The sequence below is a fragment of the Gobio gobio genome (assembly GCF_949357685.1).
Source record: "Gobio gobio genome assembly, chromosome: 25".
In the NCBI taxonomy this organism is placed as follows: domain Eukaryota; kingdom Metazoa; phylum Chordata; class Actinopteri; order Cypriniformes; family Gobionidae; genus Gobio; species Gobio gobio.
This window is the reverse complement of record NC_137121.1, coordinates 31,119,748-31,143,938: the sequence shown is the minus strand read 5'-3', so window position 1 is coordinate 31,143,938 and position 24,191 is coordinate 31,119,748. Positions and strand designations below refer to the sequence as shown.

The following is a 24,191-nucleotide window of genomic DNA, read 5'->3' as shown; positions in this document are numbered from 1 at the left end:
ATACAGTGAGGAAAATAAGTATTTGAACACTCTGCTATTTTGCAAGTTCTCCCACTTAGAAATCATGGAGGGGTCTGAAATTGTCATCGTAGGTGCATGTCCACTGTGAGAGACATAATCTAAAAAAAAATCCAGAAATCACAATGTATGATTTTTTTTTTAAGCTATTTATTTGTATGATACAGCTGCAAATAAGTATTTGAACACCTGAGAAAATCAATGTTAATATTTGGTACAGTAGCCTTTGTTTGCAATTACAGAGGTCAAACATTTCCTGTAGTTTTTCACCAGGTTTGCACACACTGCAGGAGGGATTTTGGCCCACTCCTCCACACAGATCTTCTCTAGATCAGTCAGGTTTCTGGCCTGTCGCTGAGAAACACGGAGTTTGAGCTCCCTTCAAAGATTCTCTATTGGGTTTAGGTCTAGAGACTGGCTAGGCCACGCCAGAACCTTGATATGCTTCTTACAGAGCCACTCCTTGGTTATCCTGGCTGTGTGCTTCGGGTCATTGTCATGTTGGAAGACCCAGCCTCGACCCATCTTCAATGCTCTAACTGAGGGAAGGAGGTTGTTCCCCAAAATCTCGCAATACATGGCCCCGGTCATCCTCTCCTTAATACAGTGCAGTCGCCCTGTCCCATGTGCAGAAAAACACCCCCAAAGCATGATGCTACCACCCCCATGCTTCACAGTAGGGATGGTGTTCTTGGGATGGTACTCATCATTCTTCTTCCTCCAAACACGTTTAGTGCAGTTATGAACAAAAAGTTCTATTTTTGTCTCATCTGACCACATGACTTTCTCCCATGACTCCTCTGGATCATTCAAATGATCATTGGCAAACTTAAGACAGGCCTGGACATGTGCTGGTTTAAACAGGGGAACCTTCCGTGCCATGCATGATTTCAAACCATGACGTCTTAGTGTATTACCAACAGTAACCTTGGAAACGGTGGTCCCAGCTCTTTTCAGGTCATTGACCAGCTCCTCCCGTGTAGTTCTGGGCTGATTTCTCACCTTTCTTAGGATCATTGAGACCCCACGAGGTAGGGCTGTACGATTAATCGAAAAATAATCGAAACCGAAATGCAGAACTTCTAACCGACGTATTTTTCCCATGTCGGTTATTTCGGGTTTAGTCACGTGATTCCGCCCCTTCAGTCACATCAAGTGCATTTTGCTGGCACACAGAGAGATGCAGGAGCAGTTATCTGTGTTTATAGATGCCCAGAATCACTATAGTAACTGCATGTTTTACACAGCTTATACAGGTAAGTTAATTGCTGTTCTTATAGCTGCCACACGCACACACACGTGTGCCCCGCAAGCCCCGAAGCCAGATCGCTTTCACTTTTGTCCTCAGAACGTTTGTCAAGTAAATGCGTTTAAAGCTCGCCAGTTTGAGCATTTAAAACGCTTGTGAACTATTAAAAAATAACAATACGGAAAACTTATCCGTTCAGTGCTCAGCTTTTTTCTGTGACACACAGAGCCGAGCCGTGTCGCGTCTCTGACAACGTGCGCGCGCGCCCTGAAGGCAGACCTTTCACCTGCGTCCTCAGAAAGCTTTGTCATTTGTATGTGTTTTAAGGCTGCCAGTTTGAACATTAAAGCGATTTTAGATGACTCATCTGTATTAGACAGATGTGTATTATGTTGAATTAATGCCTGATATATTGTTACAAACGAACACTAAGACAGAAGCTTGCACATCACGTGAAGATCGCGCAGAGAGGAGCTCAGAAACGCAGTGTCAACGCTGTCCTGTGACTAAAGTAAAGTCACTAAAGTAGCTTAGAAACTCAACCGTTATAGGCATATATTTTAATATATTTTAATAACTTTTGAAGTAAGTACAAACCACAGCTTCATAATGGATAGAGACGGTACGAGTAATTCACACACACAATCACTCTCTCATTAATGCATTCAAATAAATGTAATGTAGGCCTACTGTGCTAATGTATCTGTATCTGATGTACAACAAGAAGAAATCTGCCCCATGGACAATAACTGCCGAAAGTGAACCGTTTCCTTCAAGTATTTTAAAATCACAAAAAAATGCAATTTTTCATTAGAAAAAAAAGTCACCTTTTAATAGTAGAAAATATTTACAGTAAAAACCTTATCAGGAACTTACTCAAAAACCGTAAGAGGGCAAAAAGTGGAAAGGCAAAAAAACAATAAAAACAAAGCGAAATAATCGTTCATTAATCGTAATCGAGGTCAAATGTTCAATTAATCAAGGTTTTTATTTTTGGTCAAATCGTAACAGCCCTACCACGAGGTGAGATCTTGCATGGAGCCCCAGTCCGAGGGAGATTGACAGTCATGTTTAGCTTCTTCCATTTTCTAATGATTGCTGCAACAGTGGACCTTTTTTCACCAAGCTGCTTGGCAATTTCTCCGTAGCCCTTTCCAGCCTTGTGGAGGTGTACAATTTTGTCTCTAGTGTCTTTGGACAGCTCTTTGGTCTTGGCCATGTTAGTAGTTGGATTCTTACTGATTGAATTGGGTGGACAGGTGTCTTTATGCAGCTCTAACAGCTGCAAACTACTACCTCAAACAGGTGTATCTAATTTAGGATAATAAATGGAGTGGAGGTGGACATTTTAAAGGCAGACTAACAGGTCTTTGAGGGTCAGAATTCTAGCTGATAGACAGGTGTTCAAATACTTATTTGCAGCTGTATCATACAAATAAATAGTTAAAAAATCATACATTGTGATTTCTGGAATTTTTTTTTTTTAGATTATGTACAATTTCAGACCCCTCCATGATTTCTAAGTGGGAGAACTTGCAAAATAGCAGGGTGTTCATATACTTATTTTCCTCACTGTATATATTTATACACTCACCTAAAGGATTATTAGGAATACCATACTAATACTGTGTTTCACCCCCTTTCTCCTTCAGAACTGCCTTAATTCTATGTGGCATTGATTCAACAAGGTGCTGAAAGCATTCTTTAGAAATGTTGGCCCATATTGATAGGATAGCATCTTGCAGTTGATGGAAATTTGTGGGATGCACATCCAGGGCATGAAGCTCCCGTTCCACCACATCCCAAAGATGCTCTATTGGGTTGAGATCTGGTGACTGTGGGGGCCATTTAAGTACAGTGAACTCATTGTTATGTTCAAGAAACCAATTTGAAATGATTCAAGCTTTGTGACATGGTGCATTATCCTGCTGGAAGTAGCCATCAGAGTATGGGTACATGGTGGTCATAAAGGGATGGACATGGTCAGAAACAATGCTCAAGTAGGCCGTGGCATTTAAACGATGCCCAATTGGCACTAAGGGGCCTAAAGTGTGCCAAGAAAATATCCCCCACACCATTACACCACCACCACCAGCCTGCACAGTGGTAACAAGGCATGATGGATCCATGTTCTCATTCTGTTTACGCTAAATTCTGACTCTACCATCTGAATGTCTCAACAGAAATCGAGACTCATCAGACCTGGCAACATTTTTCCAGTCTTCAACTGTCCAATTTTTGTGAGCTTGTGCAAATTGTAGCCTCTTTTTCCTCTTTGTAGTGGAGATGAGTGGTACCCGGTGGGGTCTTCTGCTGTTGTAGTCCATCCGCCTCAAGGCTGTGCGTGTTGTGGCTTCACAAATGCTTTGCTGCATACCTCGGTTGTAACGAGTGGTTATTTCAGTCAAAGTTGCTCTTCTATCAGCTTGAATCAGTCGGCCCATTCTCCTCTTACCTCTAGCCTCAAGGCATTTTCGCCCACAGGACTGCTGCATACTGGATATTTTTCCCTTTTTACCCCATTCTTTGTAAACCCTAGAAATGGTTGTGCGTGAAAATCCCAGTAACTGAGCAGATTGTGAAATACTCAGACCGGCCCGTCTGGCACCAACAACCATGCCACGCTCAAAATTGCTTAAATCACCTTTCTTTCCCATTCTGACATTCAGTTTGGAGTTCAGGAGATTGTCTTGACCAGGACCACACCCCTAAATGCATTGAAGCAACTGCCATGTGATTGGTTGATTAGATAATTGCATTAATGAGAAATTGAACAGGTGTTCCTAATAATCCTTTGTGTGTGTGTGTGTGTGTGTGTGTGTGTGTGTGTGTGTGTGTGTGTGTGTGTGTGTGTGTGTGTGTGTGTGTGTGTGTGTGTGTGTGTGTGTGTGTGTGTGTGTGTGTGTGTGTGTGTGTGTGTGTGTGTGTGTGTGTGTGTGTGTGTGTGTGTGTGTGTGTGTGTGTGTATATGTAAATATATATATATATATATTAATAAATTGTCCTTACAAAGGTTAATTTACAAATGCCCCTAGAAATTAATTTTAGGAAAATGTTGGAAAATAATTAATACATTTGTTTTAATGAATACTACATATTGCATTTTTTATGAAAACAACTTTGTACGGAAATGGTATATAGAAGAAAATATAATACTAAAAAGAAAAACTTTTTGAAAAACATTCAGAACAAATATAATATTTTTAAAATAAATGCTATACAAAAGTGTGTTTGTTTTTAATTCTATTTATAAATATATGGTTGTAATGTATTAATTATCCATAAATATGTATTATCACAATTACAGTATCAAGGGAGTTGGCAGTTGTCCAGCTTTAAGTTCTAGCATACATCTTTAGTATTTGCTGTCTTTTTCTGGAGCCTGGTCACAATCTGCTTTTGTGTGGTCAACAGCTGAAGAGATATTATTATTTTGTGTATGTATGTTTTCTTTTGTCTTTTGTGGATTAAGAAAGACAGTTGAATGGGCTTAGAATGACTAAGGGGTGATTTAAAGGATGACTGATTTGAAAAAAAAAGTTTTATGTTGGTCCGAACTATTTCTCTAATCAGCACTAATGGGATGTTTGTTTCAGGTCAGTCTCTGAGAGTGCGTATTAGTCTCTCTCAGCTGTACGGCAGCAGTGTGGCCGCTAGTCTGATCTGTCAAGCTGTGTGCCAGACTGCCATGACCCGAACTCTGCTCTGCAGAGACCTGCTCATCCTGCAGCAACTGTACCTGCGAATTGGAGACAATGTGAGTACACATTTACTGTTTGTAAAATCAAAGCCTGAATTTGACTTTTAAGGGGATAGTTCACCCAAAATTTTCTTTGATTTACTCACCCTCAGGCCATCCAAGTTGTAGGTGACTTTTTTTCTTCTTCAGTAGAACAGTAAATAAGATTTTTAACCTTTGTCCTTGGTGATTCATTTATAATGCAAGTCAATGGCTACCGTCACTTAAAGGGTCAAAAAAACATTTACAGGCAAAACTAAATTAATACCCATGGCCAGCGTTCCCTCTAAGCTGCACGCGTGTGGCCACACAGAAAGAATAAAATTTGTGATGTAAATCTGACAGATCATCTGAATTTGTGGTGCAAACTCATTGCGCATTATATCAACATGATCATTATAATGGTGTTTAAACGACAAAACACATTCACTTCCACATATTTAGCTATCGGAATATATCATAAATCATGATATAAATAACAAGTTTGTGAATATTCTGAAAAAAAAAGTAAAAACGAAATAAACACGATACATAATCTGCATGACGTGTCGGCATGGAAATATTTTCTAAAATAACAGTCGCCTTAAACTCACGCAGGGGGTTCAGCTAGAATATAGACTGCCTAAGAAACTAGGCGTTTCTTTGGTGGAAATAAAGCTTCGCTCTTTGGTCCCTCTGCCACAGTTAATCCAGTGTGTACAGTAGTAGCCTCCGTGTCTCTGATAAACATGGCACTTTAAGCTGGTGCACCGCTGGTGTAACTTTTGTTTTCATTTTGTGCAAGTTGCAACAGTTCCGTTCTGTGCAACAAAAACACTGTTATAGCGGAGCCTTTACAATTAAAGGTCCCGTTCTTCGTGTTTTTTTGAAGCTTTGATTGTGTTTACAGTGTGCAATATAACATGTGTTCATGTTTCGCGTGTAAAAAAACACAGTATTTTTCATACAATGTACTTATCTGTGTACCGCTGTTTTCACTGTCCTAAAAACGGCTGGTGATTTCCTCTTTCTATGAAGTCCCTCCTTCAGAAACACGTAACGAGTTCTGATTGTGCAAGCGCTTACCGTGTTGTAATTCGACCGCAGCTTAGCGCAGGTGCCAGCAGTTCCTGTGTTGTGATTCGACAGCAGCTTAGCGCATGTTGGAAAGGTCACGCCTCTTAACGGAGAGATGTATGCGTTCAATAATCTCTACAGCGTCCCTGGGAAAGCCAAACAAAGGTGATTTGACTCCTGGATGAAAATAACAGCGTCTCGACGACATGGCGATAAACACACTCAACGCAACAGTTCCTTTTCTCCACGCGACACGTCCGCTTCTCCACGTGGGACAGCAACAAGACCGCGCCCCCTTTTTCGCGTTTCTTTGTGGGCGGAGGTAAGTCTGTTCTACTGCTCTACTGACGTAATTAAAGAAGGAAGTACCAGGATGTAGTCCAAGCCAGCCGTTCGCTGTAGGCTTTGAAAGGGAACTTCTGTTAAATAAAATATCTCGCTTGGCATTGAACTTTGAGCTTTATAATTTTACAGGTATTATTTATGCTCTAACAGCAACATTACACACTAACTAAAGTTTGAACAATGGGATCATGCGGAATGGGACCTTTAATTTACTGTGACGTTTTTAAGCGTGGTTAAAGGGTAACTTCAGTGATTTAGCATTAGGCTTTGTATCAGTAGAAACCCGGTAGTATATTCAAATTATGGTACTTTCCCCCCTCATATCCTCCTGAGACGAGAGAATTATGCATTTTATTTCTGGAAAAGTCCTACGATGACACAAATATCGTAATTTTGTGTCATCTGAGGATTTTTTGGCCAGAGGCTTAAAGGGGTGGTTGCATGCGATTTCACTTTTTTTAACTTTAGCTAGTGTGTAATGTTGCTGCTTGAGCATAAACAGTATCTGCAAAGTTACAGCGCTGAAAGTTCAATGCAAATGGAGATATTGTCTTTTAAAGTTATGGCAGTTTATTGCCTACAAAAACGGCCGGTTTGGACAACAACAAGCTTCTTCCCGGGTTGGTGACATCATAAACCCTTGCTATTAACATAAACACTGCCCCCGCGAACAAGCAACAAAGTGGGCGAGGCCACGTCGCAGTCATTACGAAAGAGAGAGAGCTGTTGCAGAACTACAAACTACATTTGGCCATCTAACCAATCTAAGACCATTGCGTTTTTCGGAGGGATGAGCTTCACAGAAGCAGGAAGCAAACGATCCGTTCAAAGGACAGTGGAGACAGCGGTGTGGAATAAAGGTAAAATATAAGAAAAATATGGCGTTTTAAAAAAAAAGTAGTATTAAGACATGTTATACTGCACCCCATAAACACAACCAAGCCTAGAAAAAAAACACGGAACCACCCCTTTAAGACTACAGCCACTAGATGGAGCTGTTCCTCATGTTATCATCCCGCCCATAGGGGAGAGATCTTTTTAAATCCACCTGCCACAGTGGCTGGTGGTCAGAAAAGTTAATTTCAGGCCCTGGCTGTCACTAAGGATTATTTTGGTAATCAAGTAATCTAACAATATCTAATCCGATATTGAGTAATCAGCAATTTGTTAATAAAAATAGACCTAAGTGAACAATATCCTATAAAACGAATTAAAATACATATATAATAACAATGAAAACCCATGTTCCTCAAGAAATTATTGAGAAGAGTTTTTAATCTAAATAAAGGGCTGTGTAAAATGAGTCGATGTGATTGACCATTTAATTAGGGCTGTGCAATTAATTGAATTTCGATTTTGGCTTCCAACGATCACCAAAATAGTACAATCGAGAAAAAACTATTATTTTGCCATGTTCTGTTTTGCAAGAACACTCTTATTTTGTCTTGCGTTCTGAATGAAACGCGCACGTGCACATCCACAAACCACAAACTCTCTCAGGTCGTGACTCGTGTGCATATCCGCTGGAATTTAAAAATTATCATTTTTAATCATCCCCATATATATATATACGATTGGTATCATCCCTCAGTCTCCTCTCCACCAATCAGCTGGTGTGTGGTGGGCGTACTGGCGCAATATGGCTGCCGTCGCATCATCCAGGTGGTGGTGGTTGAGGAGATTCCCCCCTTCTATGTAAAAGCGCTTTGAGTGAGTGCCTAGAAAAGCGCTATATAGATGTAATAAATTATTATTATTATTTATAAAAACTCGGCGCGAGTAAACATGAAGGAGGGCAGTTACTGCAGCGTTTGGTGAGCAAAAAAGGCAAAACCAACTCCGTTGTCTGCAGTGCTGGGAATAACGGCGTTATAGATAAATGGCGTTACTAACGGAATTATTTTTTTCAATAACTAGTAATCAAACGAATTACTGTTTCTCCCGTTACAACGGCGTTAGCGTTACTGAGGGAAAAAAACGCGGCGTTACTATAATTGAGCTCACTGAAGCGGTTTTCATCCGAACAGGCTCTCTGTCAGTCGGACCTGCAATGCTTTTCTTTCTCTTTTTGGTGTGTGTGCGCGTGCGCGCGGGCGGGCCTGCATGCCATGCGTGTTGGGGGGTGGGTGGGGTTGTACACATAACTGATGATGATTTAGACAAGGTTGAGGTTGACCGGTTGAGTTCACACACGCACTCGCACACACATATGCACAGTCACACACACCAAGTCCAACGACTTCAAAGGTAGCTTTCGCAAACTGGAAGTATAAGCGCTACTTTTCCGTCGTTGAATGTTTATGTAACGTGCAACTTATGCCCAGGAGGAAAGAGTCTCTCCACGTCTGTGGCCAGTAATTCTAATCTAATGAAGCACCTCACATCATCACAGGCCGCCACAAAATTAGTGGCTAAAAGCCCAGGTGATAACGCTCCACTACCAAAGGAGTAGTATAGTACTGATAATAGACACCTATGAAAATATTGTGTAAATCTCACATTGTCCCACAGCAACATTACAATAGTGTACATTAATGTACAATGTTTTATAATAATAATTTATTCTATTTAGTGTCCAATTCATTAATTTAACATATTTAATATTGGGGGCATCCCAAGTTTTGAAAAAAAAAAAAAAAAAAGTAACTCAGTAGTTACTTTCCCTGGTAATTAGTTACTTTTATGATGATGTAACTCAGTTACTATTTGTAAGAAGTAACTAGTAACTATAACTAATTACTTTTTTAAAGTGACGTGCCAACACTGATTGTCAGGGAACAGTTTGGCTTCAAGGAATCAGACGACGAGCTGAAACATGCTACGTGCAAGATTTGCTACATGGTAGTGACTGCAACACATTCCCAAAGTCATGTGAAATATTCGTGTTACATAATCGCGATTTCAATATTGACCAAAATAATCGTGATTATGATTTTTTCCATAATCGAGCAGCCCTACATTTAATTAAATTACTTGATAATCAAATATAACGACTAATAGCCTACAACGCATCACCAACGACACCTCAGATTCGTGCTATTCAGAATGTGTAACTCCTGGAACAACAGACTGGAAATGGCAACTGAACCCAATTAAAACACAACGATTTATTAAAATAGTGTTCTCATTTTATGTAATATGACAGTCTCAATTATAGTTATTATTAGTCGTGCAGTGCTGTTTGAGATCACCAAGATGATTACAGGCACGCTTTGTACCATGTTAATTCTTAGCCAAATGCATCCTATATGAGATTAATCAGATATAGATAGGCCTACACAAAATAAACAATATTACAACTTACATTTGCACAAAACAAAAGGCTGTGAATGCATACACACACTTATAGTCAAGATGGTGTAACTCTAGCCTTTTAACGTAAAATGGTCCCAAACATAACTCCGTCGCACTGGCGTGATTTTTCCTCGTGTCTGCTTTTTCGGGGGTGGGACTTGGGCGCTGAACATGCTGATTGGTTGAGCTCACGCAGCATTTTATTTTTAACCGCCATTTTTATAAGTCTTTTTGCGAGGTTCGTTCTGTGCTCAGTAAATATCTTGCTCTTTCTGTCCAATGGCGCGCATTCATATCAGCAATCTCACGGTCAATGTCCGTAAAAGCTTTCAGAATACGCTTTAGTATATTTTCCACTTAAAGTGCCACAGCACCACCTTGTGTACCGGGAGCGCTATCTACTGAATGTGCATGTTCACTCGGCGCATCGCCAGTGAAAATCACTTGGGTGTGAACACTCAAGACGCGCCGAAAAATATTTATTTACGATATTCGTCCCGGTGTGTACAGGCCTTTACTGAGCCCAAACTTTTGAATGATAGTGTATGTTACAATAGATTTCTATTTCAGATAAATGCTGTTGTTTTGAACTTTCTATTTATCAAAGAACCCTGGAATAAATTGTACACAACAATTCATAATAATAAGAAATGTTTCCTGAGCAGCAATTCAGCATATTACAATGATTTCTGAAGGATGATGTGACACTGAAGACCGGAAAAAAGTGCATTTTAAAAATATATCCTAATAGAAAACAATTATTTTAAACTATAAAAATACTTTGCAATATTACTATTTTTGCTGTATTTTGGATCAAATAAATGCAGCCTTGTTAAGCAGAATACATTTTTTTGAAAACATTAGAAATTCAAAAAATTTTGTAACGGTACTGGTATACACAGAGCAGTGGTAAAAATAAAAAAAACAGTGCAAAAGTGCAAACAGGAACAGTGCAAGATGATCGAAAACGAATTAGTCTCTCTATTTGAGCGCGCTTGTCACTCGTCTACATTTAAAATAACGAACTTGAGAGCGCAAAAGATGCAACATATGTGAACGCGCCTTAGACAGTGCATGGGTACATCAGCGTACCAGTTAATAAATGGTCATGTACGGGACATTTAGGCCCAATAAACGGGACGGCTAATACGGGACAGTTGGCAACCCTACTTTTATATCATGCTGTGTTTAATATTATAGAGCATAAAAATATCCCCATGTTGTACATGTATCTTTATTTAGCATTGAAAGGTTGCCTACCTATTTCATATTTCAACATGTTTCCGTTGATTTCACACATTTTAGTCTGGCAATAGTAACTAGTAGCCTACAATGTGAAGTTTATGCATCAATAACGCTAATATAAGTGAGAAGAAATGTTTTACCTTAAAAATTCTCATGTTAAAATCACAGTAAATCCAAGATAAACTCACAGTGCGTCTTCTGAACTTGATGAAAAGCAGAAGAATGAAGAAGCTGATTCTTTGTTTTGAGGTGATGGATGGGTTCGCGTTCCTTCCTCGTGGACAATTTACATGTGAATCGATTTGCGCGCGTGTGGGTGTGGTCACATTAAAGATAATGAGGCTCCGCTGGAGGAACTGTACCTCTCGCGATTACACAAACAGAGAATATTTGTTTTTTATATAATTGACTTCATTTAAAAGTAGACATTCCAAGTTTTATAAAGAGATGTCTGTGTGGCAAGTTTTCTGAGTTCTGAGTATATTTTCACACACATTTCAGAGTGAACATCACGGAGACATATGGGAGAATGCGCTTACTGTTTGTTTTCTTTATTTAGCGAAAAGCACAACATTTTAGTTTTTATTTTGTGTGTACACAAATATGTACACACAAAATGAGGGCAAGAGAGGGCAAACGTGACGGAGTATTTTAAGTTGTTTTACACTGTCATGAGGAAAAATCCAGCAAAACGCATGGGCACGTTCTTTGGTTTCAGAGGATTTAACGAAACGGGTAAAGTTAATCGAGAAATTGTGACAGCCCTATTTTGTAATGAATGTCACTTCAGTTCTACTACTACTCTACGTCGTATGAGACAGAACAACATAAAACAAGCACTGTAAAAGTTTTTTCCACAAATTCAACTTTCATGCTTATATCATGAGACCACTTTCACCGTAAAACTGGAGATGACGTGGCACGACATCTCGTCACACCCCTAAGTATTACCTGTAATCAGCAGCCTCAGCAAACAGTCCTGAGTGTGTTCACGACCGACTTGAGCACAAGCTTCCTGACGCATTATGACATAAATAGCAGCCTCAGCCTATTGTAAATAATGTACAATATTGTAATGTTATTTTCAGAGAGTAAAATTGACTAAAATGAATTAATATGATGTGATGAAATATTGACTGAATGTAGAGGATTTTTTTTGTTAAGACTAAAGCCGGGCTCAGACTACAGGAGTTTTAGGCCGATTTATCCCCGATTTACCCCTCCTGACAATCTGAGAAAAAATCTTGTCCAGGGCATTGGTCGGTTCTGATGTTGGGCATAGATTATCTGTTAAAGGAATACTCCACTTTTAAAAAAAAAAAAATAGGCTCATTTTCCAACTCCCCTAGAGTTAAACAGTTGAGTTTTACCGTTTTCGAATCCATTCAGCCGATCTCTGGGTCTGGCTGTAGCACGTTTAACATATCTTAGCATAGATTATTAAATATGATTAGACAGTTAGCATCTCGCTCAAAAATGACCAAAGAGTTTTGATATTTTTCCTATTTAAAACTTGACTCTTCTGTAGTTGCATTGTGTACTAAGACCGACAGAAAATGAAAAGTTGCGATTTTGGAAGTGTTGCAACAACACGACTGCTGGTATAACGTGTGTTCGAAACGTGACTCAACTGTACGGACAAAGAGAAGAGGAGAAATCGCCTTTGTTTTGAACATACCGGGTGAGTGCAGAAAGTTGCTAGCAAATGTAAACATTACCTGTTGAGACATCAATGACGATCTGCTACGGACATGTTTACCATGAGATCACGTGAGGTGCTCGTCCTGGCATGATAATCTTAACATCTATAATATCTGTAATATAATATACAATTTTCAAATATTGTAGTGTGCATGTTTGATTTGAGAGAAAAAAAAAACTGAAGATTCTCCTTATGCGTGTGATGCAACCAGATTTCACAATCGGGGAATGCCGAGTTCACACTGCACGATTGTTACTCGCTACAGGTTTTGCAAAATCTCAAATTCTCGAAATCTTAGGCAAATCGGTGCTCGTTCATGTGAGAGACAATCACGCAGTGTGAATGATCAAAGACGCGATCAGAGAGAATTGCAGATAAGTCGCAGACGCCTGTGAGCTATTTGGCATGCTAAATATCTGGACATGTCGACTTTTCAAAATCTTGCTGTGAAATTACATCGGCGATGAGTCAATGACCTACAGCCAATGAAGAGAGCAAGATACAGGGCAGCGAGAAGTTCAGGGAGGAGTTATAGACTAGAATATCAGTATTTTAATAGATATATTTACTTTTATTTATATATTTATAATTAAATCAATCAGAAACAAAGCACAAATATTTGCTTTGCCACAACAGCAGCAAAATTAACTCTCTGCAGACCACAATCCTTGCTCTCCCCAACCATTTCCTCCTCCATAATCTTTTTTTTATAATCTCAAAATCAGCGAACAGACAATTTGAATCACAAGCTTTTTGCGGGCTATGATTTTTAATAACAATTCCAGTCTCGCACGAGGACTCCGGTCTGACGCACACGTGATCTCGCATTGTTTCCTTGTTACTTCTCGCGTGTTTGCTTGTGAAACGTAGTTTGTGGACGAAGACAGAGTTGTTCAGCGATTCTTCCTCTTGAAAAGTCATGAAATGTGAAACCCCCTGTCGCCGATCCATTGTGCAGTGTGAACACAGCAGCGACTGAATGCTACCCCAGATAGTCTTGCAGTGTGAAAAGAACTGTGATCTGACTACTTTGTATATCGTGCAGTGTGAACTCAGCATAAGATTTAAAAACTCCTGTTGTTTGAGGCCGGCTTTAAACAAAAAAAACTGTAAAACAATGGATCTGGCTTGAATGTAACAGTGCATTTTATATACATTTCTTCTGTTGATTGTTAACTTTTTAAAAAAATCTGTTTCGAATTTTGTTTTTCAGCCCTTTTGACAACCCTAGTCTCAGTACTCTTGCTGATTGTTTGTGTGTGCAGGTGTTTCTTGCGGGTGGTAATCAGTTACTGCAGCTGCAGCAAGACTTGATTCCTCGATGCTCTAATCTGCTTTGCACATATCACCTGCTCAAACAGATGAGCCTGACGCTATCCTCATCCGTCCCACTGGACATACTGTGAGTCCACACACCTCATGGCCTAATCAAGAAAAATAAGATCCAAAAATTTAAGTTATATTTAAGCTATGATTCTTATTGCAAATGTGTGCATATGGCTGCCTAATTACACACAGACCTAATAGCTGAAACATTTATCTTTTTTTTTGTAGTGAAGACTAAGACTTAAATACCACCCTCCCCATCGCTCTGATGGGCCTTCCTCATATTGCAACTTTTCTTACCTTTGTAAAAAATAGTTTGGGTCCGGATTTATCAATTTTCCTCACCCCTTTTTTTTTTGCTTTAAAACTGTATAAACAGTATTTGTTTTTAATTTGACCATACTGTAGCCACTTAGGTTTCCTATAGATATATCTATGCTTTCACACAGTTGCTTTGTTTTCCTGATGGACAATAGTTTCAGTGAATCAAGGTGAATCATGCTGTCTTGACCTTCTACCTCTGTATAGGTTTTATAATAATATTGTATACTTTTTTATAGTGACTACATATGCTGGTAATTTATTTTAGTTAATCTCTGATTGCTATAAAATTGTTACTGGATTTATTTAAGGTCATTGGTTCATGCATTATCCGTTTTTCTTCAGAAATGCTGATCTTCAGCATCTGTCTGTTCTGGAGCTGTCAGACTCAACAACTTCTACTTCCAACAGATCAGGTAAAATGAATCGCCACCATATAGAAACACAGGTTATGACCGATGATGAGAATGCTGACTGTTTCTCACTGTTGTTTTTCTCTTTAGTGTTGAATCCTCAAACTGTTGTGGAGTTGTTCTACCAGAATGTTGCTCGTAAAGCCATCATGTCTCAGATCTTCTCCCAGCAGGATGTGGAGGGCAACCAGACCATGTTGCACTGGCCACAGATGATCTCCAATGTCCTGACACTACTCTGCCAGTTTCTGTATCCTCTTGATATGTAGTATGCTGGACACTAGGGGTGGGAATCTTAAGGCACGATCCGATTCCGATTCTGGGAGTAGCGATCCGATTCCCAAAACGATTCTTAACATTCATTTTTGGTAACTAATTATCCTGCTGTGCGAATACATAAACTTTTAAATTTTAACCAAAATTGGAGCTAATATGTTTTGTTTATAGTTTAAATATCTGTTTGACAGTATTGCCATATTAAAAATTATTATGAAGATTTCTTTTAATACTTTTATTTTATTAACAAAGTTATATTCAAGATTAACAAGCTCTAATGAAACATAGTAAGCCATACAATTGCAAAGAACAATCATTAAGAATAAACAGTTCTCAATTCATAACTAAGTGTGACAATTTTTCAGTTTCTTCAGAACATTTTAACAAAAAATGTCTTTAAAGCAAAAAAAAGTTTACTTTGGTTAGAGCCACAAAAAAATCTTTAAAACGTAGGCTAATGCAGAAGAAAAACAACTTTAGCGCTAACTGAGAAGCCAAATTCAGTGTGCGCATAACAAATCTCACATGAGAGAACTTGCCGAGCTGCAACAGTCATGTTAGAGACATTTAACGAATCACTCACCAAAACGAAGTCTTTGTTCAGAATTTTCCATTCGTTTGAAATATTGTGCAGTAGTTCAGCAATATTCAATAAGTCATTCCAAAAATGATGCCACGTATGTTTGTAGGTTTATATCCCGGCCACCGCATCAGAGACATAGGAGTGTTTTTAAGCATTAATGGCAAGGGAAGCGCCTTATAGCCTACTTTAGCAGCACATTTCGTTTGTTGGAAATATGAACTTAATTTAGAAATGCTTTTGAAATTAAATACTTTGCATTTAATAAGCAAAATACATTTTTGAAATGGGGAGGCAGCCGCAGCGAGCGCAGACACAGAGCGGCCAGAGAAACGGAGGAGCGACTGCTGTAAGGCGTTTGTACAAAACTGCGGAAAAACTGCATAAAAACTGGGGGTGTTGAACCCTCTCACCGGGAAAAGTGTCCCCACGGGTGCGACGCCCATGAGCAGGTCGTAGTTTGTCCATTTTGCACGCGCAGTGGTGAAGTGGCCGTTTGAATTGAACACCGAATCGATTCTGAATTTTTGAGAATCGATTCTGAATCGTTCGATAACGAATCGCGATGCATCGACCTTTTCTCCCACCCCTACTGGACACTAGTGTTGATGCCAACATTTCAGTAGTTTGTGCCAATAAGAGTAAAATTATGATTATCTATACTAATTTCGGTACCATAGGTACAAAACTTTTAATCTTCTTACAATATTTAATTTATATTTAACTCTTAATTTTGAATAATTTACTTTTTATAATTAATTTTAAACAGTTTTGTTGTAAATGTCAAGTAATTTTCAACTAACTATATATTCAAATCCAAAACATAATTCAGAACATTCAATTAAAATAAAAAATAAAGAAAAAAATAAGGCATTATTAACCAGAGCAGTGATGTTAACAAGATGCAGGTCTATTCTGATGTTTTGTCCTGACAGTTTACATTCCCTTAAGACATAACTGACTGTTTAAATACATTTTACATGATACAAGCACAGAGTAACACAGCCACATGCCCCTAGTTCCCTTCAGAACACACAGTCGCCTGTCAGTCAGTGAGATGCAAGTATCGAATATTGATATCAAAGTATTGAAAATTGATTCTCATTTTATTGTTGACTTAGTACCCAAGTACTTTTGATGTCACTACTGGACACTTGATATCTTCAGCCAGTTCTTGTTTGTAAATTAACTGGGTGATGCTAGTTCATGAGTTCAGTATTTGCCTTACATCATTGCACTAGATGGCCTAGCAATCCCAGTTTCCTCTTTCCTGAATGCCTGATGGGAAACTGCCAATATGCACAACTGCAGGTGAGAAACCAGTATGAATTGATGCATATTATCTGTTTTCCCAGATTGTACATGGTCTTGATAAAAATACAACAGTAAAGGGACTTGTAATGGAGTATAAATTAGTGACGCAACGTTATTAGGTATTTTCGGTTTCGAGCCGAATTGGTTTTGGAGGGTTGAAATCAGTGACCAAAACAGACACTTTAATTAGTCTCGTCAATGAAAAGCATCTGTGCACACGACAGGTGGCGAAATCACAAAAAAGCTTGATATGTAATGGCAACTATAGATTTGTGGGTATTCTGTTTGTTAGGATTTTTGACAAATCAGCAAGGTGTAGTTATGGTTAATAATTTGAATTACAAGAAACTTTATTGATCAATTTCTGTTAAGGTCTTGGATTTCTTGGAATCTGGGCTGATTTCCGTCATTAATCACTTCCAACGGTCCAGACTTCTTAATCGTAAGACAGATTTAGAGATTTAGTTACAGTGCAGTGACATTTTCACTGGCCCCACCACAAAAAGTTCATGTGACCCACAATAACTTTTTTGTGGTGGGGCCAGTGAAAAATTTTGGCAGGGCAAGTAAAAATCTAAACCACTGGCCGACTGGACTAGTAGAAAAAATCTTTCTAAATATTCTAAGATTGTGTCTGTCTGTCTTTTACACTCTATCCATCACTCTACCAATTTACCAACCAGAACTTGTTTGACTGATAAAATGAAATATTTTTCAAACTTTGTATTCAAACCTCATTTAGGGCACTAGTAATCAGTTCCTGTGTAGGGGAATTTCGGCTCAATATAAATCAACGGTGATGTCTACATCACAGAGACCAGTTCTCCTGTTCTAGCATGTAATAAGCATAATGTACACAGGATCACGTGCAGGCAAACTCTTTTGGTTTCTCAAAGTGTTTACTAAAACTCTACTTTCATAGTGTAAATATGGTGCATCCTACACAAAAAATCACTGGAAATCATTTACCCATCAAACAGATACCAAATAACACATATTTCCCATAATTGAGGTTGAAGTTAATACGAATTTAGCTGTGGTAAATGTCTAATGTACAGAAAGACCTCCACAGGTTATATAAAACACACATGATACATTGAGATGTATTTTAGATCTACTTATGTGCTTACTTCCTATAATGGAGGTGAAAACATACAAATCGCTTGTAATAAATGTGAGACACACAGAAAGAACTTCACAGGTTCTATAAGACGTACATTATACATCAGATGTATGACAGGCACCTACTGGCGATTTAATTCGATTCTGATCTTTGGAATGTGATGATGTGTTCATCTGATGAGCTTCGTTCTTGAATAATCATACACCTGTTTGCATTGCTTCTAGGGTGCATTAAATATACTGGCAGCTGATACGCAGTGTAGTGCTCTATGACTAATGTTTGAATGTTTTTTTTACTGTACAAAATATGTAACAAATGTGACTACAGATGGATGTTTAGTCTTGATTCGCTGATAATAAACAGATGAACATAGCTTGATCTGGACATGTAGCCTACATCCAGAATATGGTATGCAGTGGCTCTGCAAAAAATAAATTATCTTTTTATTTGATTTTATGTGTAACACTTTCTCTGTGTCTTGCCTTTCTACAGGAATATGTTCGGTTGGTTGGGTCATGGTGCCAGGTGAATGTGGGGTCCTATCGTTTTGTTTTGGGTCATTGCTATCTGGCCAGTGGTGAGGGACAAAAGGTAAGAAGATCCATGAATGACCAATGGTATCTTTTGTTTGCAGCACAGCCTCTGGGCTCAGAAATCTGTATATTTGGATAAAAGAATGGTAAAACTAGTCACTAGGGACTTTCAGTACCAAACATAATTTGACAACACTCTGATCATGGATTCGATTCCCAGGGAATGTATGAGCTGAATAAATGTGTTGCTTGAATTGAAATCGTTTTGGATAAAACCTTCTGCTAAATGTATAAATGTAAATGCAAGTCTTTTCACTTAGTGGCCATGTTCTTGACTCTCCATGGTAGCTATTTTCCAGCTGTTTTACCATTGCTGTCAACCAAAATGGGGAAAGACCAGAACTATTTTGTTGAAATTAAGTTAACATTTTGAATCTGTAATGAAAGCAGACAACAATAATTGTGCTTCTGAAGCTGAAATTGTTAAAAGAACTGTTAAAAGAACTTTTTTCCTACAATATACTCCAGATACTACACAAGGCAGAAACAGTCCACTCAACACATAAATACATGAATGGGAGGGAAAAAATTACACCTTAAAGAGCCAATGGCCTTTTTTTAGAGGCATTCCAATGCTCAAAACAATACAGCTGTAATAAAATGAAATTTCCTCCTTACAATCCACAAAACTGTTCTAGATCCCCCCAAAAATTGTGAAATGATGCCTATTTGCAGATGTTTGTCATTTGTTGATGTGTTTTTTGTTGTTTTAGGCATTGCAGTGTTTTCAGGAAGCAGCCACTGAGGTGGATAAAGAAGAGTTTTTAATGAAACTCACAGGTTCAGATGAGGAGACGGCCACAACTGCCCCACGATTACTTTATTACAACAAGGAAAGTGCCTGCTAGATGCACAGACCAGGTTAAAATAATTATTCAGCGTCTGAATGGGGATGTAATAATTGTTATCGCTTAATTGTTTAGGTTTTACGGCTGTTGGAGGATATTGGTTTGCCTGAGCTTGTGATTAATTTGGCAATGCTGGCCATATCTGAAGCTGCCAATGACGAGAGAAGCCAGGTAACAACTTTGTGTTTTGAGTGATTAATTCAAGTAATGTAAAATTGAATTGCTGTTGTTTATTTGTTGTTGTTTTTTTGTCTGATGGATTGTTTGGATTAAACCTAAAATGCATAGCTACCTTCCCCCCCCCTAGAATGTATATGTAAAGCCTTTGAAAATAAACTAGTGGAAGCACTTACCAGACACAGTACCTAAAATACACATTTTCCTTCTAGATTTATCCATTTAACCTAAAATCTGTTAAAAGGTTTAATCGTAAAAAATATATATAATGATCATGTCTGCTTCCCAAACATTGTGGTATATCTCAAACATTTTGAGAATTACTATCTTCATTTTGGCATGTATTGTAGGCTGCTCTGTGGACTCGTATATTCAAGCATCATCTGGATCTTGGACACAACAGTCAGGCGTATGAGGCTCTAACGCAAAACCCTGATTCTAGCAGGTACTATGCAATGACCTCATTTTATTATCCACAGTTCAATGTCAAATACTTGAGCTCTTTCTCTGTGTGTGTGTGTGTGTGTGTGTGTGTGTGTGTGTGTGTGTGTGTGTGTGTGTGTGTGTCTGTCTGTCTGTGTCTGCAGGCAGCTGGACTGTCTCCGACAGCTGGTGGTGGTTCTGTGTGAGCGTGCTCAACTCAGGGATCTTATCCAGTTCTCATTTGTTAATTTACATGATGAGGTTGGTCAGAATACTTACTCATACATGTGCCTTCTTATTTATAACTGCATTGGCCCTGTCAGACAAGTTGTTGAAACAGACATTGAAATGGACACTGTATGGACACATGATACGCAAACTACATGTCTCAGCTGGATAAAACAAAGCAGCTTCTAGCTAATACAGTTTTGTCCCTTTTTGAAAAGAAACCTAAATAAATTGTTTTATGAGAATCACTTTTCAATCTCATGGTTTACTTTGCTGGATATGATGACAAAATGAACATGTTAGTCAAGTCAACTTTATTTATATAGTGCTTTTTACAATGCAGATTGTTTGAAAAAATGCAATATAATTTGATTCGGCTGAACAGCCGCTCTGGAGAAAACGGTGATGTCATCCAGCTCTTCTTAATTATCATATAGTGACAATGCGGGCAGATTTTAAAATTTTGTTGAATGTTTAGTGTCCCCAACTGAGCAAGCCAAGCCAAAGGCGACAGTGGCAAGACAAATAGTGAATGCTTAATTTCACGATAAGTGTGTGATTAATCGTTTAATAATTACTTATATTTTTATCAAGCCATTGTATTTTTTTGTGCTGTGTGTTCTTCAGGTGGTCAGCATTATTGAGTCCCGCGCAAGAGCTGTGGACCTCATGACTCACAACTACTATGAACTTCTGTATGCTTTTCATATCAATCGTCATAACTATAGGAAAGGTAAAACTGATGGTACAGGGATATTTCAAGGATTCAGACAGAAATTGGTAATTCAGCTAACAATAAAATGTTTGTGTGTTTAAGCCGGTACAGTGATGTTTGAGTATGGCATGCGCCTGGGCCGTGAGGTACGAACTCTACGTGGTCTCCAGAAACAGGTGAACTGTTACCTAGCTGCCCTCAACTGCCTACGTCTCGTTCATCCGGACTATGCATGGATTGTGCAGCCCTCATCTGGAGCAGCTGTAAGCATCTGACACATTTTTAATTCTTTGGATGGAGTACTTAGAATAGCTCAGTAAGACAATTTTCTATTTGTTTTAAATGAAAATAAATAGTGTGTACACATGCATTTTTTGGACACTTGAGTTCACATAATGTCAGATTTTCATTGCATTGGATACAAAATATCAAAGCAAGTGGTTCTGTCAGAATAACCACCATTGTAGTTCCAAGTGTCCAAAACTTGTATAAACACAGAGCAAATATTTTAGTGAAATAAGGATGTTTTAAAAATTATGCCATGAATGCCACTTTTTAGCTATTAACAGTAACCTAAATCTAATAATTTGTAAAAACCACCCTGTCTCTTTAAAAGAGCACCTAGATACATTTGTTCAGTTTTTAAGGTGTTCCAAGCATTTAGGAGAAGTTGGTACTGTCTCAATTACTTTTTTTTTCTAGACTAATTTGGTGCAGTCAGATCTCTGTGCAGTCATACATCTATTGTAGGATTTATACATAGTAACGCCTCAACATTATTACAGTATTTACAAAAGGAATCTCTGGAAATCTAAATGTACAAATTCTACTGGCACAATAAAGTAAAATAATAAATAACCACCTTAAAAATGTGAAAAAATGTTTTGTGAATAATTTAGACTAGACTTTTGCACAGTACTGTATGTATAATACAATACAATATTTATTTATAAAGCAAATTTAAAAATAACCAAGGCTGTACATAAAATAATCAAACTAAAAGATAGAGAAAAAAGTACCAAACTTGAACACGCAACAATAATAAAACAATAACCGAACCTGAGATCACAGAGTATTGAAAGCCTGAGAGAAAAAATAGAGAATAAATCTTGAGCAGATTTTATAGTATAAATGTAAAATTGTAAAATGTTTTGTATTATAATGTATTTTAATATGTTATGACTTGACTAGTATGAACGACCAGGCGCATCACCAAAAAGGAGCCATGATGGTGAATTTGCTGCAAGTCCAGGTAATTCCTCCCAAAAACACCCTCTAAAATTGTGTGGACTCTGGTCTTGTTTTCCCCCTCTAAAACCTAAATATGAACAAATTGTGTATACACTTATGTGTGTATCTTGTATGATTGATTTTAATGAATCAGTCCAAAAGACTATCAAGTTATTATAACTTACTTACATGTCCTACCCAAATGGAAAGCTGTTTTTTTGTTGTTTTTTTTAAGCTACACGTTTTATAGTTATTTTTCATGTGATCACAGTAAGTCAACAGATTGACATTCTTGAGCTCAAAGACTTGGAGAAAGAATATGTTCTTGCCCGGAGTCGTCTAACATTGGCTCAGCAGGACCCACCCTCAGCAGCTATCGCAGGTAATCACACTTTTATCTAATATGTATGCCGTCTTCATTTTACACATGAAAAATTATGATCTTTGTGTTTTAGTGTTGTCAGAAAATACATCCCATGGAAGACTTTTTCAACATATTACGACATATACATATTGTTAATTATTTCAGAAATATTTATTAAAGGCAATATAATTGAATAGATGTCAAACATACATTCTGTCATTTGTAGAATTTAGTTTTTCTGGCACATTTTATGAAACAATTAACTATTAACTAACTATAGCCCTATTTGGATGGTAATTGTTTCTTATGAGATCATAAGGTATTTTCATCATTGACAGGGACTAGTCTGTGATTTTTATTGCCATCCGAATCCAGAATAACAGTGTTTTTCTCCCACCACCCGCGTAAAAATCCCCAGCCGAATTACCTGTTTTTTTGACAAACACCAAGGTCGTGTGGTAATTTTATTGCCGTCCGAATCCACATCTGAGTTTACAAGAAGAGACCACTTCAAAATTCACTGTTTATATCCCTTTTGACCACTCCGGAGCACCGTACAGTTGTGCTAATTGGAATGCATTTTAATGATCTAGCCTACACTTTTATTACTGAAATGCTGGAAAGAGAACAATATTTCTTGTAAATGTATTATCTTATTTCCGCTCATTTCCAAATTTCTTTAAATGACATCCATTATTTTGAGATAAAATACAAAACACGTCTATATCTTTCTATTTTTTAAACAGGAGTTTTGAATAATTAAAAAATAGTTACGATATAATTTTTCTATCAAAGGGGACATATCATGAAAATCTGACTTTTCCCATGTTTAAGTGCTATAATCGGGTCCCTGGTGCATCTACCAACCCAGTAACTTTGTTTTGGTAAGCCTTTTTCCGATTTCTCCCCCTCTGACGTAGGAAGGGGATCTATTATAGTATTACCGCCCCTTAACCACCCACGGTGCTGACAGGCTGCTCTGTATTAGCATAGTTTCCTCCCTCAGCCAGTTTTACACTGTCGGCCATTTTCTCTGCGCTCGAGTATCTATAGTGACAGCAATGTCTTGTAAGCAATTGCAGGTGCATTGCCTGAATGAGGGACAATTCGAGGCAGGATTTGTTAACAAGTTAAAGCTCAAGAATGGATCGGTACCAGCTATTCGTGATGCAGCTTATAGTCTCCGGAGCAATACTGGTCACTGCAGGGCCGGCCCTGACCAATTTGCTGCCCTAGGCAAGATTTTATTTGGTGCCCCTTGTATCAAAGTTTATGTACTGGTATAAACTGGTACTGTTTTATTTTTGTAATGCATTGATGTTTTTTTTATTTTTTGTTTTTTTTATTATTGTTGTTTTATATGTTGTTTTATATGATGTCCAGTCCATTCTACCCCGTCATTATGTTCATGATATTATTTTTCTTTTTTTAAAGGCTGATGATAGTTGAACTATATAGAAATAGCACCTTCGCTGCATTACAGCCTAAACACAAATAGCAAGAGTAACTGCATCTAGCATTCGTGCACAAACTATTCATTGAGAACTAGCAAAAATGTTTGTTTTCCCAGTAGATGGCAGCAATCTTCCACTAAACTATGCAAATGCATGTT

At 38.1% G+C, this 24,191-nt stretch overlaps 1 protein-coding gene across 1 annotated transcript in view; it reads left to right on the top strand.

Annotated features, from left to right (window-relative positions):
• The window catches only part of nup160 (nucleoporin 160), a 65,772-nt gene that overhangs the window by 28,923 nt on the left and 12,658 nt on the right, over nt 1-24,191 (top strand). The window contains exons 16-29 of the mRNA XM_079809677.1: nt 4,864-5,024; nt 13,914-14,050; nt 14,641-14,711; nt 14,799-14,958; nt 16,806-16,875; nt 18,494-18,592; nt 19,308-19,428; nt 19,519-19,613; nt 19,970-20,064; nt 20,207-20,303; nt 20,898-21,003; nt 21,088-21,248; nt 22,177-22,237; nt 22,487-22,597. Coding sequence (XP_079665803.1) covers nt 4,864-5,024; nt 13,914-14,050; nt 14,641-14,711; nt 14,799-14,958; nt 16,806-16,875; nt 18,494-18,592; nt 19,308-19,428; nt 19,519-19,613; nt 19,970-20,064; nt 20,207-20,303; nt 20,898-21,003; nt 21,088-21,248; nt 22,177-22,237; nt 22,487-22,597 — 1,545 coding nt within the window. The remainder of the gene's footprint in view (nt 1-4,863; nt 5,025-13,913; nt 14,051-14,640; nt 14,712-14,798; nt 14,959-16,805; nt 16,876-18,493; nt 18,593-19,307; nt 19,429-19,518; nt 19,614-19,969; nt 20,065-20,206; nt 20,304-20,897; nt 21,004-21,087; nt 21,249-22,176; nt 22,238-22,486; nt 22,598-24,191) is intronic.